The following is a 12,265-nucleotide window of genomic DNA, read 5'->3' as shown; positions in this document are numbered from 1 at the left end:
CGGTTTTAGATTAGGATGGCCGACAAGCTCATGATCAAGTGTCCACATACTTTTGGTAACTAAGGGTATTTTACTCGACAGACTGTAAAGATGTTATTTATACTTTTATACTATAGAATAAATAACTCCTAATTAACTGCCCTTAATATTACCCATAATTCCTCCTTGATGGATCCTCGCACCCCCTCCACAGCTCTTCACCTTCTTGTTTTCTTAAATAAAATAACATTTTTTAAAAAGGGGATGGGGGTCCGGCTGCCCGGCACAAAGTAAGCAACATTCTCTTAAATGCATTTATAATTTGGTTTGTGGGAACAGCACGTCGTCGCTCTTCACCTCCTCGGTTTGGACGGGCAGGATTTTTGGTTGAGATTTTTCTCGTTTTCTCTGGACACTGTGCCAAACTCCATAACCGAAATAAATCAGCAGACCTGAAACACAAACACAGAATCACTCATCATTCCTGATTACTAGTCATCCTGGTCAAGGTTGGAGTGGCTCTGGAGCCTACAGGATTATCCATAAGTAAAGTCGCCGTGCCATGCTGCTGTACCAGCGTCACCATTATGCCAATTTCTGTTTTTTCTGTTTTTTCATTTGTATTCACAATTATAATGAATCAGATCATGCATTTAAAGACAGTGAGATGTAAACATTCAGGTGTTGATCTTACCCACGGCCATCCAGATGGCGTATCTGATCCACGTATCTCCTCCCAGCTGAACCATCAGATAAACGTTTACGAAAGTGCTCAGGATGGGAAGCAGCGGCAGCAGAGGAACCTAAAAACCAACAAATAAATAAACATAAAGTTAACAGGACCGAACTTTGGGTTCGTATCCGGGCCACGTTATAGACTTTTATTATGGTGAGCGGTTCTTTTCTGTGGGAATGATGGCGACCCTGGTGCTCAGGTGGCATGGCGGTAAATTACAGTAACCCACCACCGTTGGGATCCAGGGTTTGAAACCCCAGTGGTCCTAATGATCAGATGGGTGTCTCTGTACATATATGATTGCCAGTGTCTGAGGGATGGCAGTTTGGAGTCCAAGCAGTTTAGGGTCAAGGACTTTGCTCAGAGGCCCAACAGTGGCAGGGTGGCAAGGCTTGCCAATCAAGCAGTTCAATGCCTTTACTGAACCACCACACCACACGACCCACTGAGATTGGGAATTTTAGTTGTTGGTGGTTGGGTGGTGCAGCTCTGCTACTGGCCAACCGGGTGCTCATACAGACGATACTTGGCTCGTCTGAAGGATGAAGGGTTGTAGGGATTCCTGCTGCAATTACGCCCTCTGCTGGCTGATAATGGAGATCAGTGTGACTCCGCGCATGATACGGATCTCCTTATGAACCCCGGGGCAGGTGAAAAGAAGCGGTACTGCACACATGCCTGCAGGGGTGTATGTTAGTCATGACCCTTCTCGGTCAGGAGTGCAGGTCTGCAGCAGTAGAGGTGAATTACCATCGACTAAACAGATCAGACTCTCACCATGAAGGCAGCTTTGGTGCTGCTCTGCGGTTGCCTCCAGATGATTATCATGGTGATGAGTAAAGCCAGCCCCAGCACGCAGATTATAAGGATTATCCACCATTCACCCACCAGACCTGCGGCCACGCCCTTCGTCAGGACCACGCTCAGACCCACCGTCAGCAAAACTAACAAAGCAAACACACAGAATACGACACTCATGATTTTTATTGTTACCTTGTCTTGCTTTGCCTTCTTTACTATTTTATTTCTGCATTTTCTCCCTTTTCCTCCCAGTTTAGTCGTAGCCAGTTCCTATTCCGCTGCTGGAGACCCTGATGGTGTATGAGGAGGGTATATTCTCCTGACACGCCCTCCCTACGACGCGTGCGCACTCCACCGACCCCTTCTTATTCACCCGTACTTTGATGGATCTGATCTCCACGTTCCTCCACTTTTGTACAGGCGCCTCAGGCTGCTAACCAGGGTCCTTACACAGCCTCGAAGACCCCGCCCACTGTTTAGTCCTGTCCTTTCCCACCCAGCAGACTGGTGGCTGATTTTGGCTGCTGAACTGTCTACGCTGATTGTGTCCGCTAGGGGGCGCCCAGCTGACCATTAGCAGAGCTGAGATTCATGTACATTTTCAGACGCCTTTATCCAAAGCCACTTACATTACGGGTTAAGGGCCTTGCTCAAGGGCCCAACAGCAGCAACCTGGCAGTGGTGGGGCTTGAACCAGCAACCTTCTGATAACTAGGCCAGTACCTTAACCACTAGGCTACAGCTTTCCAGAGAGAGTTTAGAATCCCAGCGCTGGTGGGTGCCCAGTAGACGCTTTTTCATCCAAAGAACCCCAACAGTGGAAACTTGGTGGTAGTGGGGCTTGAACCAGCGACCTTCTGATCACTAGTCCAGTTTTTTTTTTAATGAGCTACCGCTGCCCTCTTGCTGTGAAATGCATAGTGAGTAAGTCAGTCGTTAAACTCTGTCTCATCATCTCGTCATTCTTTATTAGTCATGATTGACTTGATCCGAAGACTTCTCCGTGCCCATATAAACAGGACTGTTTTGGGGTTTTTTTCTGCAAACTATATGAAGCTGAATGATTCTCCTAACAGCGGTATTATTTTTATTGTTGTATTTTTTATCAGTGTATAGATGAAGCTCACTGGTGACGATGGTGAGCACTGAGACCACTTTGGAGCTGGCGGCCGTGGGGGACGTGGGTGGCCGAATCAAACTCCACTCCTTCTTGTCCAGTCCGTCCGAATCCGCCTGGTACCTGCAAACACACAAAGTAATCAAAGAATACAGTTAATCCAAAAATCATGGATGTTCTGGTGTGTTCCTGTGTTTATTTATTCATTTCAGTGCATGCCAGCCTAATATACAACTGAATTACATTTTTACAAACCAATTGTTCCAAAAAAGATGGGACGTTTTGTAAAATGAGGTAAAAAGAAGAACCTGTGATGTGTTTATTCTTTCGAATTAATATTTAATGGATAAAAAAAAACAGAGATTTTTAACGTTGGGGCGAAACTCAGCTCCCGATCATCTGGGCGCCCCTAGTGGGCACAATTGGCCGAAATTTGGCCACTAGTCTGCTGGGTGGGAAAAGAAGGGACTAAAAAGTGGGCGGGTCTTCGATGCTGTGTAGGGACCCTGGTTAGTAGCCCGAGGCGTCTGTATAGAAGTGGAGGAACGTGGAGATCAGCGTGCCGATCCACTGAAGTATGAGCGAATAAGAAGCGGTCGCACATGCGTCAGAAGAAAAGGAGTGTCAAGAGAATATACCCTCCTCGTACACCATCGGGGTCTCCAGCAGAGGAAGAGGAACTGGCTATGACTAAATTGGGGGGAAGGGAGAAAAACACTCTAAAAAAGTCGGGAGGCAGCCGCAGGTTAAAGCTTCTCTAGTCCCGAGCCACGTCCAGCCCCCCACTACAAAACGAACGTCTTCCAGTCCTTCCAGTAAAGGTTGTAGATTATTTGTGTAGTCAGTGAGCGTGAGGTACCTGAGGATGAGGATGCAGACGGCTACCAGCGTGTAGGCGAACAGCGTGCCGATGGACATCATGTCCACCAGAGCTTTCAGGTCGAACACAAGCGCCATGATGGCTGAAAACAACACACACACTAATCACAGCTTAAACGCGACAGGACGGGTGTAAAGCGCTACAGGTGTGTGAGTTACCTGCCACCGCGCCCGACGACAGCGTGGCGATGACGGGACTCTGTCTGGAGCTCATTCGGCTGAGGGGTTTGAAGAGCAGTCCGTCCCTGGCCATGGCGAACAGCACACGGGGCATCGGGAACATCGCGCCCAGCAAACTGACAACATCAATCAATTATTTTAGTTAACTAATGTTGCTTTTACAAAGGTCAGAAGTATGTGGACACCTCACATGACCTTGTTAGACTTCCCATTCCAAAACCATTAACGTTACATAACAGCATCATGCTCTGTACAGGATGTTGGAGCGTAACTGTGGGAGTTTGTGCTCATTCAGTCGAAAGAGCATTCGTGAGATCAAGCATCTATGTTGCACGAGGAGGGGCGTCCACATACTTCTGGCTATATAGTGTGAATCTGCTTTTTGAGGGTACATCTACTGTAGCTATAGGCCTGGCTCACAATCAACATTCCAATTCATCCCGAAGGTGATGAGGTCAATGGGGTTGAGATTAGGGCTCTACCAAACTGGTCAAGCGGTAACAGGGAAAAAAAGGCCTTCCCCAAACCGTTGCCAAGGTCAGTTTTTTTATATGGTGCAGTGTTCTATTACGAAGCTGGCTGGGTGTCACAGACATGAGTAGCTGTGTCTGGGGGGGAGAAGGTGGCCAAAGCCCTGCGATGGATTGGCACCCTGTCTAGGGTATTCCTGCCTTGTGCCCAGTGTTTCCTGGTGGATCTGGACCTGCTGTAACCCTGACCACTGGTTTTATACGATAGTACTGTATTCATGCCTGAAACACCTGAACTTAATAATTAGGAGGGGTGTCCACATACTTCTGGCTATACAGGGTCTGTGTGAGAACCTAGCGCTCTCTATATATACATGAACGCATTTTACACCATCCTACACTCCAGAGAAGAGGGCGTGTCTAAATACTTAGATCCCTTAAAATGCTCCTACTGAGGGGCCTTAATTCTGAGTGATGATCTGACTGAATAAGGAGGGAGTGCCTGACACCTACCTGGTGGAGAGGGCGCACAGGGACCCGACCGCCACCACGTACTTGGCCGGTTCCCAGCCCACGTAGGAGAAGGCGAGAGGAAGTGGGCTCTGAACACTCAGCGCAAAATATGGCATCATGAGGGTCAGAGCGGCCGACACCCCGAAATACGCCAGGAAACAGATCAGAAGTGATGCCACGATACCCACGGGGATGGACTTCTGAGGGTTCTGCACCTCCTCACCTTGAAGGTAAAGAGACACAGAATGAGATAAACTGAAGCTCTAGTCTTAAAAACAGTAAACATTTTACTAAAATTAGTTCTAAATACGTCAGTTTAGTAAGAAAATACATTTAAATTAATTTTTTACACTCAAAATGAAACAGACCTGTCGTGGCGATACAGTCAAACCCCACAAAGGCGTAGAAGCAGGTAGCTGCACCAGCCAGAGTTCCTTCAAACCCGAAAGGGAAGAACCCACCCACGCCGTTCTTCAACACATCAGTGGAGTTTCTGAGGTGAGAAACAATCAGACATCACGTCTTTATTAATTCTCTCAGTCTTTTAAAACCAGAGGGTAAAAATAGGGTTTGAAATTAGGGTTAGGATTTGAGCTTAGAGTTAGTGGTTAAGGGTTTATGAAAAGAAAGTTCAGCAGTGCTTCAGTTTAGGTTAGTGGTTAGGGGTTTAGGATAGGGTTAGGGTTGGGTATAAAGTTTAGGGTTAGGGTTAAAGTTTTAGGGTTAAGGTTTTAGGGTTATGGTTGGGTAAAAGGTTTAGGGTTTCGAGTTAAAAGTTTAGGGTTAAGGTTAAGGTTTAGGAGTTAGTGTTTAGGGATAAGGTTTAGGGTTAGTGTTAAGTATAAGATTTAGGGTTTGGGGTTGAGGCTTAGGGTTAGAGTTAAAGCTTATGATTAGGGGTTAGGGTTGAGGTTTAGGGTTGGGTACAGATATAGGGTTTTTGGGTTAGGGTTTAGGGTTGGGTACAGCTATAGGGTTTTTGGGTTAGGGTTTAGGGTTAGTATTAGGTGTAGATATAGGGTTTTTGGGTTAGGGTTTAGGGTTAGGGTTAGGTGTAGATATAGGGTTTTTGGGTTAGGGTTAGGTATAGATTTAGGGTTAGGGTTAAGATCAGGTATAACGTTTAGGGTTTTGGGTTTAGGGTTAGGTTATGGATATAGATATAGGGTTTTTGGGTTAGGGTTTAGGGTTAGGGTTAGGTGTAGATATAGGGTTTTTGGGTTAGGGTTTAGGGTTAGGTATAGATTTAGGGTTAGGGTTAAGATCGGGTATAACGTTTAGGGTTTTGGGTTTAGGGTTAGGTTATGGATATAGATATAGGGTTTTTGGGTTAGGATTTAGGGTTAGGTATAGATATAGGGTTTTAGGGTTTAGGGTTAGGTATAGATATAGGGTTTTAGGGTTTTGGCTTAGGGGTTAGGGTTTAGGTTTAGAGTTTAGGGTTTAGGGTTTGTTGAGCTGTTGAATGCAGTCATCAAATTAATTTTTTGTTTATATTTATAAAACACAGTAAAGTTGATCAGTAAGAACATGGGATCTTTTTTGTCAGTTAAATGAAGGTTCAGGAGATATTCGGGTTCAAATCAAAACAAAAAATGAAAACAGTACAATGAAAATGTTTTCAAAATAAAACTATAATTTTGGTGTAAATTTGGTTTAAACACAATAAACTATGAATGATTTTATCATTGTTATATTTATTACTGCTGCTCGGGTGTCAGTTACGTAACATGGTGCCTGAGGACAACAACCAACACATTCCTGCACCCTCGCCAAATTCTCTGTGCCCTCCTGCCACTTCTTAGAAACTATAAAACACCGTTTTCATTCACCCCTCGATCGCAGGGTCACCGCTCAAGTTAATGAATCAGAGAAAGAATAATTCGGTTATTTTCGGCGAGTCTTACCCAGACGCCGTGGCGTTGGCGATGTCCTCCTCGGTGAGCTGCCAGTTCTTAATATCGCCTTTAATGAATCCAGAGATGATGACAAACAGCAGCACGAGGATGTTCACGCCGGTGAAGATCTTGTTCACCCACGCCGACTCCTTCACCCCGAACGCAAGGACGCCTGAGAAAGCCGAAAATAACGAGGGTCAGTTTTACCCTCGGTCCAAATCAAACACAACTCGTAAATCCCAGTTCTAAACGCCTCCAGTCTTCTGTAAAGATCCAACTCTGGCAACTCTGGCAACTCTGGAAACACTGGAAACTCTGGAGATCCAACAGAGCATGGGTCAAGCTGGCAACTCCTGGATGGAGCAAAGGTCGCTCTCAAACCCAAGTTTACCGCAAATCTGGATGCACATGGGTTTTCTACAACCCATGTTCCTCTACTCGAGATGATCATTTCTCCTTCAGCTAACCTCACAGAATACTACGATGCATTCGTGTCAGCAGTGCCCACCAAACCTTGATACATCTGTGAGACAGAAGGACTGAAAACGTGCTTTCACTGCTCCGGAGTCCAGCCATGTTGTGCTTTACATCACTGCAGCTGATGCTTGGCATGCACAGTGGTTCAAAGTGGCTTACACTATAAAGTCTAAGCAACTAGGGTTAAGAGCTTTGCTCAGGGGCCCAACAGCAGTGATGGGGCTTGAACCAGCAACCAGATTTTGGAACTCCCAATCATAAAGCTTGTCTGGCTTCATGGCTGAGCTGTTGTTGCTCCTAGATTCTCACGTTTTACAGTTACAGTAACAAGAATCATCTGTCAGACTTGTTGGAACCGGCGGATCGAAGGCCACCGAGCTCTTCTGTGGTCGTATGCTGCTGGCCAAAATAGATGTGACGTGAATGTCATAAAAAGTGACGACCACATACTTTTGATCACGCAGTAGATGCTTCACGTGCAGTAAATACAACATATAATATTTAAAAATGATTTATGGTGATTTATGATTTTACTTGCCTGCCAAGATCATAATAAGAGCAGCTGCAAAGAAGTCTGGGTAAGGGGCGAGTCCAGGTAGGTCCATGGGCGCGTTCTCACGCAAGAAGTTGGAGATGACGTTTCCGATGAGGTCGTCGAACGTGCCACTCCAGGCTCGGCCCACGCTGGAGGTACCTGCACGTTTACAGCGGGTCATAAAACATCATATAACCCTCATATCAGCTCGATGGGTCAATTAGTCCACTGATACCAGAACTAGGAAGTGATTAGTGCTGTCTAACGTTAATCATTCAACCAGGAGGGTTCGAACCCTGCAGGCTGAGCTTTGGTCAGGGGAGCAAGAACCGAGCAGGAACCTGATTCACTCACGGCTTCACTTTCCATCGTACTTACCTATGACGTAGGACAGCAGCAGGTTCCACCCGGTGATGAAGGCCCACACCTCGCCCACCGTCACGTAGCTGTACAGATACGCCGAGCCCGTCTTGGGCACGCGGGCCCCGAACTCGGCGTAGCACAGCCCGGCGAACACGGACGCCATGGCGGCGATGAAGAACGAGACGATGATGCTGGGCCCGGACACGGTGCGAGCCACCTCGCCCGACAGCACGTACACGCCGGCGCCCAGCGTGCTCCCCACGCCCAGCGCCACCAGGTCCAGCGTGGTCAAACATCGGCGGAAATCCGAGGTCTCGCCGTCCGGTTCCAGCGGCTTCACCCGGGACAGACTCCTCAGGAAGGAGAGGACGGTGGAGCACGGCATCCTGAGAGGAGAACACCATCAGTCATTCATTCATTCAACAAATAAACATTATAAATAATATTATTCAGTGTTCATGTTTAATTTAATTTATCAGCACCCACTTTATCCTGATCAGGGCTGCAGTGGCCGTGGAACCACTCAGTGTGACTGATTCTTTCTCAAACTGATCTTTTTACATCAGAAGATTTCTTCATTCTGATTCTGATTTTGATCTAAACCCACTTGTTATACATTTACAGTTAATTTATGGTTTAATCCTGAACCTTCAGATCATCTCAGATTAAAGGATTTTATAAGCTTTTATGGTCAAACACAAGAAACATAAGTCATTAAATTATAAAGATCAAAGAGTTAAGAGTAATTAAAGTACTAAAGGTTCTAACTGCAGTGTACAATAATAAATAATCCTAATCCTAAACTCTAACCCTAAACTATAGTCCAAACCGTAATTCTAACCATAAATTCAAACCCTAAACCTAAACTGTAATCCTAATTTTAAACTTAAACCCTAATCCTAATTCTAACCCAAAACTCCAGTTCATCTTGGTCAGGGGTGATAGACAGGACAGGTCACCAGTCCATCACAGAGGAGATACACACACACACACACACACACACACACACACACACAATGCACGTCTTTGAACTTGTGGGAGGAAACCGGAGCTCCTGGAGGAAACCCACACAGACACATGGAGAACATGCAAAACTCACACAGAAAGAACCCTGATCGCTTCATCTGAGAATCAAACCAACATTGCTACGCACAGAGCCACCGTGCCACCCTTAACCATAAACTTTACATTTTCATTTATCCCTAACCATAATGTAAAACTGAAGTTTGTTAGGTTTGAAGGGTTTAGGTTTGAATTTAGGGTTAGAGTTTAGGTTTAAGGTTAGATGTTAGAGTTTAGGATGATAGAATTTAGGGTTAGAGTTTAGGTTTAGGGTTTAGGTTTAAGGTTAGATGTTAGAATTTAGGATGATAGAATTTAGGGTTAGAGTTTAGGTTTAGGGTTTAGGTTTAAGGTTAGATGTTAGAGTTTAGGATCAGGTGTCAGGGTTACAGTGAGGGTTTAGGGTTAGAGGTAAAGATTAGAATTAATTTAGGGTTAGAGTTAAGTTTAATGTTTGCTGTATTTAAATTCAATAAACAGCATTAAGACCAAATTTCAGGTATTAAATTAATTAATAACTTTAACACAAAACTGCAATAAATCCTCCAGCTTTGTTTTATATTAACCTTTGTGCTTATGAATGTCTTATGAAGCTTAATTACTAGAATAAACTGCAATTCTAAAATTTCCCTTTACTTTATTCCTGTTTAATAAAGTAATCACTCACTCACTCAGTCACTCCAGAATTAAATAATAAATAAAACAAAATTAATCAATCATGGAGAACGAGACGTTTCCTCCCTGTGGCCACAAACTCGGCTCTGCAGTCTCTCAAACCGTCTGCTGTTAATTATGTGGAGTCAATTAATCTCAGTCTCAATCAGAGAGCAATGATCCTGTACCTACTGCTCACATGAATCCCAGCCCGTGTTCGTGTGCTTTACACCAAATCCATCAAATAAAAACCTACAAATATTTACAAGATATTAAAGTTTCTCAAAACTGAGTCTGATCCTGAGATTCTCTTACCTGAGAGCAGTCGCAGTGCAGTGTGTGTGTGTGTGTGTGAAGGTGTGGTGATGTGGATGAACGTGTGTGTGTGTGTGTGTGTGTGTGTGTGTGTGAAGGTGTGGTGATGTGGATGAACGTGTGTGTGTGTGTGTGTGTGTGTGGGTTGTCCACAGTCCATGTTGCACGGCTCCTCCTGGTTTAATGCACGTGTGTTCTATCACATGTTCCTCCGCCGGTTTCGAGATGATTTGTCAGATTTAGGAGATCGGTGTGATTTCTGGAAAGAAGAAACACACACACACACACACACACACACACATGAACACACATGAACACACACACAAACACATGAAAACACACACACAGACACACACACACACACAGGAATCTGTTTCAAACGAGCCTGGACTTCACGTCGAGCTGTTAGAAGTCTTGTGAGGTGCTCAACATGATCCGGAGTCTCCAAAACATCTCAGAGGCTCGAACGCTGCCTGAACCAAACTTGGTTCCATCACAGGCATTTCAGCATCATTGATCGGGGGGTGTATGTGCCCCACAGCTCCAGGGTCTCTGGTTCAATTCCAAGCACACGTTTTATCCTCTGTGCAGCGTGGTTCCACCCAGGAGCGAGTGTGTGACGGCCGGCGTGTTGTTGCTGGTTCTGGAGGCTAAATCTGACCGTCTGGTTACATTTTCACTCTGCGTAAGGAGACAGTTTGTGGTTTCTGTCTAACCTTGGCAAAGAAGACCACTGTTCCATGTATTTTGTTATTAAGGACAGTGTTGCAGTGTGTAGGTGCTGTGGGACAGCGGTAGCTCAGTCGTTAAGGTACTAAACTAGTCATTAGAAGGTTGCAGGTTCAAGACTCACCACTACAAAGTTGCCCACAGTTGGGCCCCTGAGCAAGGCCCTTAACCCTCAACTGCTCAAACTGTATTCAGTCATAACTGTAAGTCGCTTTGGATAAAAAGCATCTGCTAAGTGGCGTAAATGTAAATGTGTTACAGTGTCGTCCAAGGTTGTGAGTTCACATTCTGGAGATGTTAAGTCCTTGTTTAAGGTTGCAAGTACAAAAACGCTGGGACTGAGACACATCTTCCACGAGGTTGTGAGTCAGGATCTTATAAGTCTTATTTCTGAGGTTATAAGTACAGTGAGGTGAAGGTGTGTAAGATAACTAGTGAGTGACGAGTCTTCTGGCCCTCGGATAAAACTAACCAGTTTAACACTCACGCAAATCAAAGTCATTTCACAAGGTTGTGAGTTCAAGTTCCTAAAGTAAATTTAATCGCTGGCACTTTAATGCTGTGCTTAATGACTGAAACAAATCTAACATTTTTTCAAACCATTTAATGGAAAAAAGAAAGAAAGAACGTCAGTTTGTGATGTGACTTTGAGGACATGAAGTACCGGAGTGTAAAGCGTGAACAGAGCGTGAAGGTTCTCGAGTAATAATCAGCCAAAATGCTGGTGGGAAAAATAAAAAGCGCTTATCAGCACTGAATCAGGAGTTTATTAGCCTGATGAGGACAGAGGTTCTGAACTTTCATTAAAAGAGGCCGAGTTTGAAGTCGTTCATGCGACGAGCGCTTCCACCTTTACCCCGCCGGTGAGGTCTTCAAGGCATCAGCTTTTCTTCTTCAGTAAACATGCTCTTGTGCCCTCACACACTTAACGCAGGTTTTTATTCAGGGTGGCACGGGTGGATCGACATGACCGCATGGCGCAGGGTAAACGATGAGAGCTGGGTACATTTACGGCATTCAGCTTCTCAGTAGAGACCGACTATAATTCAAGCCACTGAGGGTTGAGCGCCCTGCTCAGGGGCCCAACAGTGGCAGCTTGGCATTGGCAGTGTTATGGGTTATACATGTAGGTTACAGAGGGCATGAAGGTGCAGATGGCAGAGAGTGGTGTTCTCTTTATTCAGGCAGGCTCTGCACCTCATTAGCATTAATTCACTGCAGCTGGTAGAAACCTTTATATACCGGCTTCGTTGGCCATTTCGTTCATTGATCTTCGTTCTGAGGAACTCAGCCATCGCTGCGGTGCCCCTTGGCACACTTCAGCACCTTTTTGAGCAGAGTCTTGGAGATGGAGACACCCTGGAGTTGTGCGGTGTCTGTTAGCTCCTTTTATATTGAAATTATTCCTCATTCGTTTTCACGGGAATGTGGGCTATCACATGCTAGTGGACCGAGTAGCTGGCATGGTGGTAACTCAGTTTTTACACGCAGATATTTAAACAAAAATAGCAGAGCTGAGATTTTGACGTGCGAGCTGGAGAACTCAGCGCTGGTGGG

The 12,265-nt window shown here is 45.3% G+C and overlaps 1 protein-coding gene across 1 annotated transcript; it reads right to left on the bottom strand.

Annotated features, from left to right (window-relative positions):
• Positions 1-294: 294 nt before the first annotated feature.
• zgc:175280 (cationic amino acid transporter 2 family protein) lies at positions 295-8,333 on the bottom strand. The gene is made up of 11 exons (XM_062989218.1): positions 7,964-8,333; positions 7,589-7,744; positions 6,583-6,745; positions 5,044-5,168; positions 4,676-4,898; positions 3,672-3,808; positions 3,493-3,595; positions 2,644-2,756; positions 1,493-1,659; positions 674-782; positions 295-431 (listed from the first exon to the last, which is right to left on the bottom strand). Exons 1-11 carry the CDS (start codon positions 8,331-8,333, stop codon positions 295-297), a joined length of 1,803 nt encoding a protein of 600 aa, XP_062845288.1.
• Between the last annotated feature and the right edge of the window lie 3,932 nt (positions 8,334-12,265).

The sequence above is a fragment of the Trichomycterus rosablanca genome, chromosome 26, assembly GCF_030014385.1.
Source record: "Trichomycterus rosablanca isolate fTriRos1 chromosome 26, fTriRos1.hap1, whole genome shotgun sequence".
Classification (NCBI taxonomy): Eukaryota; Metazoa; Chordata; class Actinopteri; order Siluriformes; family Trichomycteridae; genus Trichomycterus; species Trichomycterus rosablanca.
This window is presented reverse-complemented; position numbering and strand designations above follow the sequence as displayed.

Bases quoted from the DNA above. Each gene is read 5' to 3' on its own strand.
- zgc:175280 (XM_062989218.1), bottom strand. From the start codon at position 8,333: ATGCCGTGCTCCACCGTCCTCTCCTTCCTGAGGAGTCTGTCCCGGGTG. The intron at 4,899-5,043 runs GTCTGTTTCATT...TTTACCTTCAAG, and splicing joins TGACTGTATCGCCACGACAG to GTGAGGAGGTGCAGAACCCT. The intron at 432-673 runs GTAAGATCAACA...TTTGTGTTTCAG, and splicing joins CGCCATCTGGATGGCCGTGG to GTCTGCTGATTTATTTCGGT.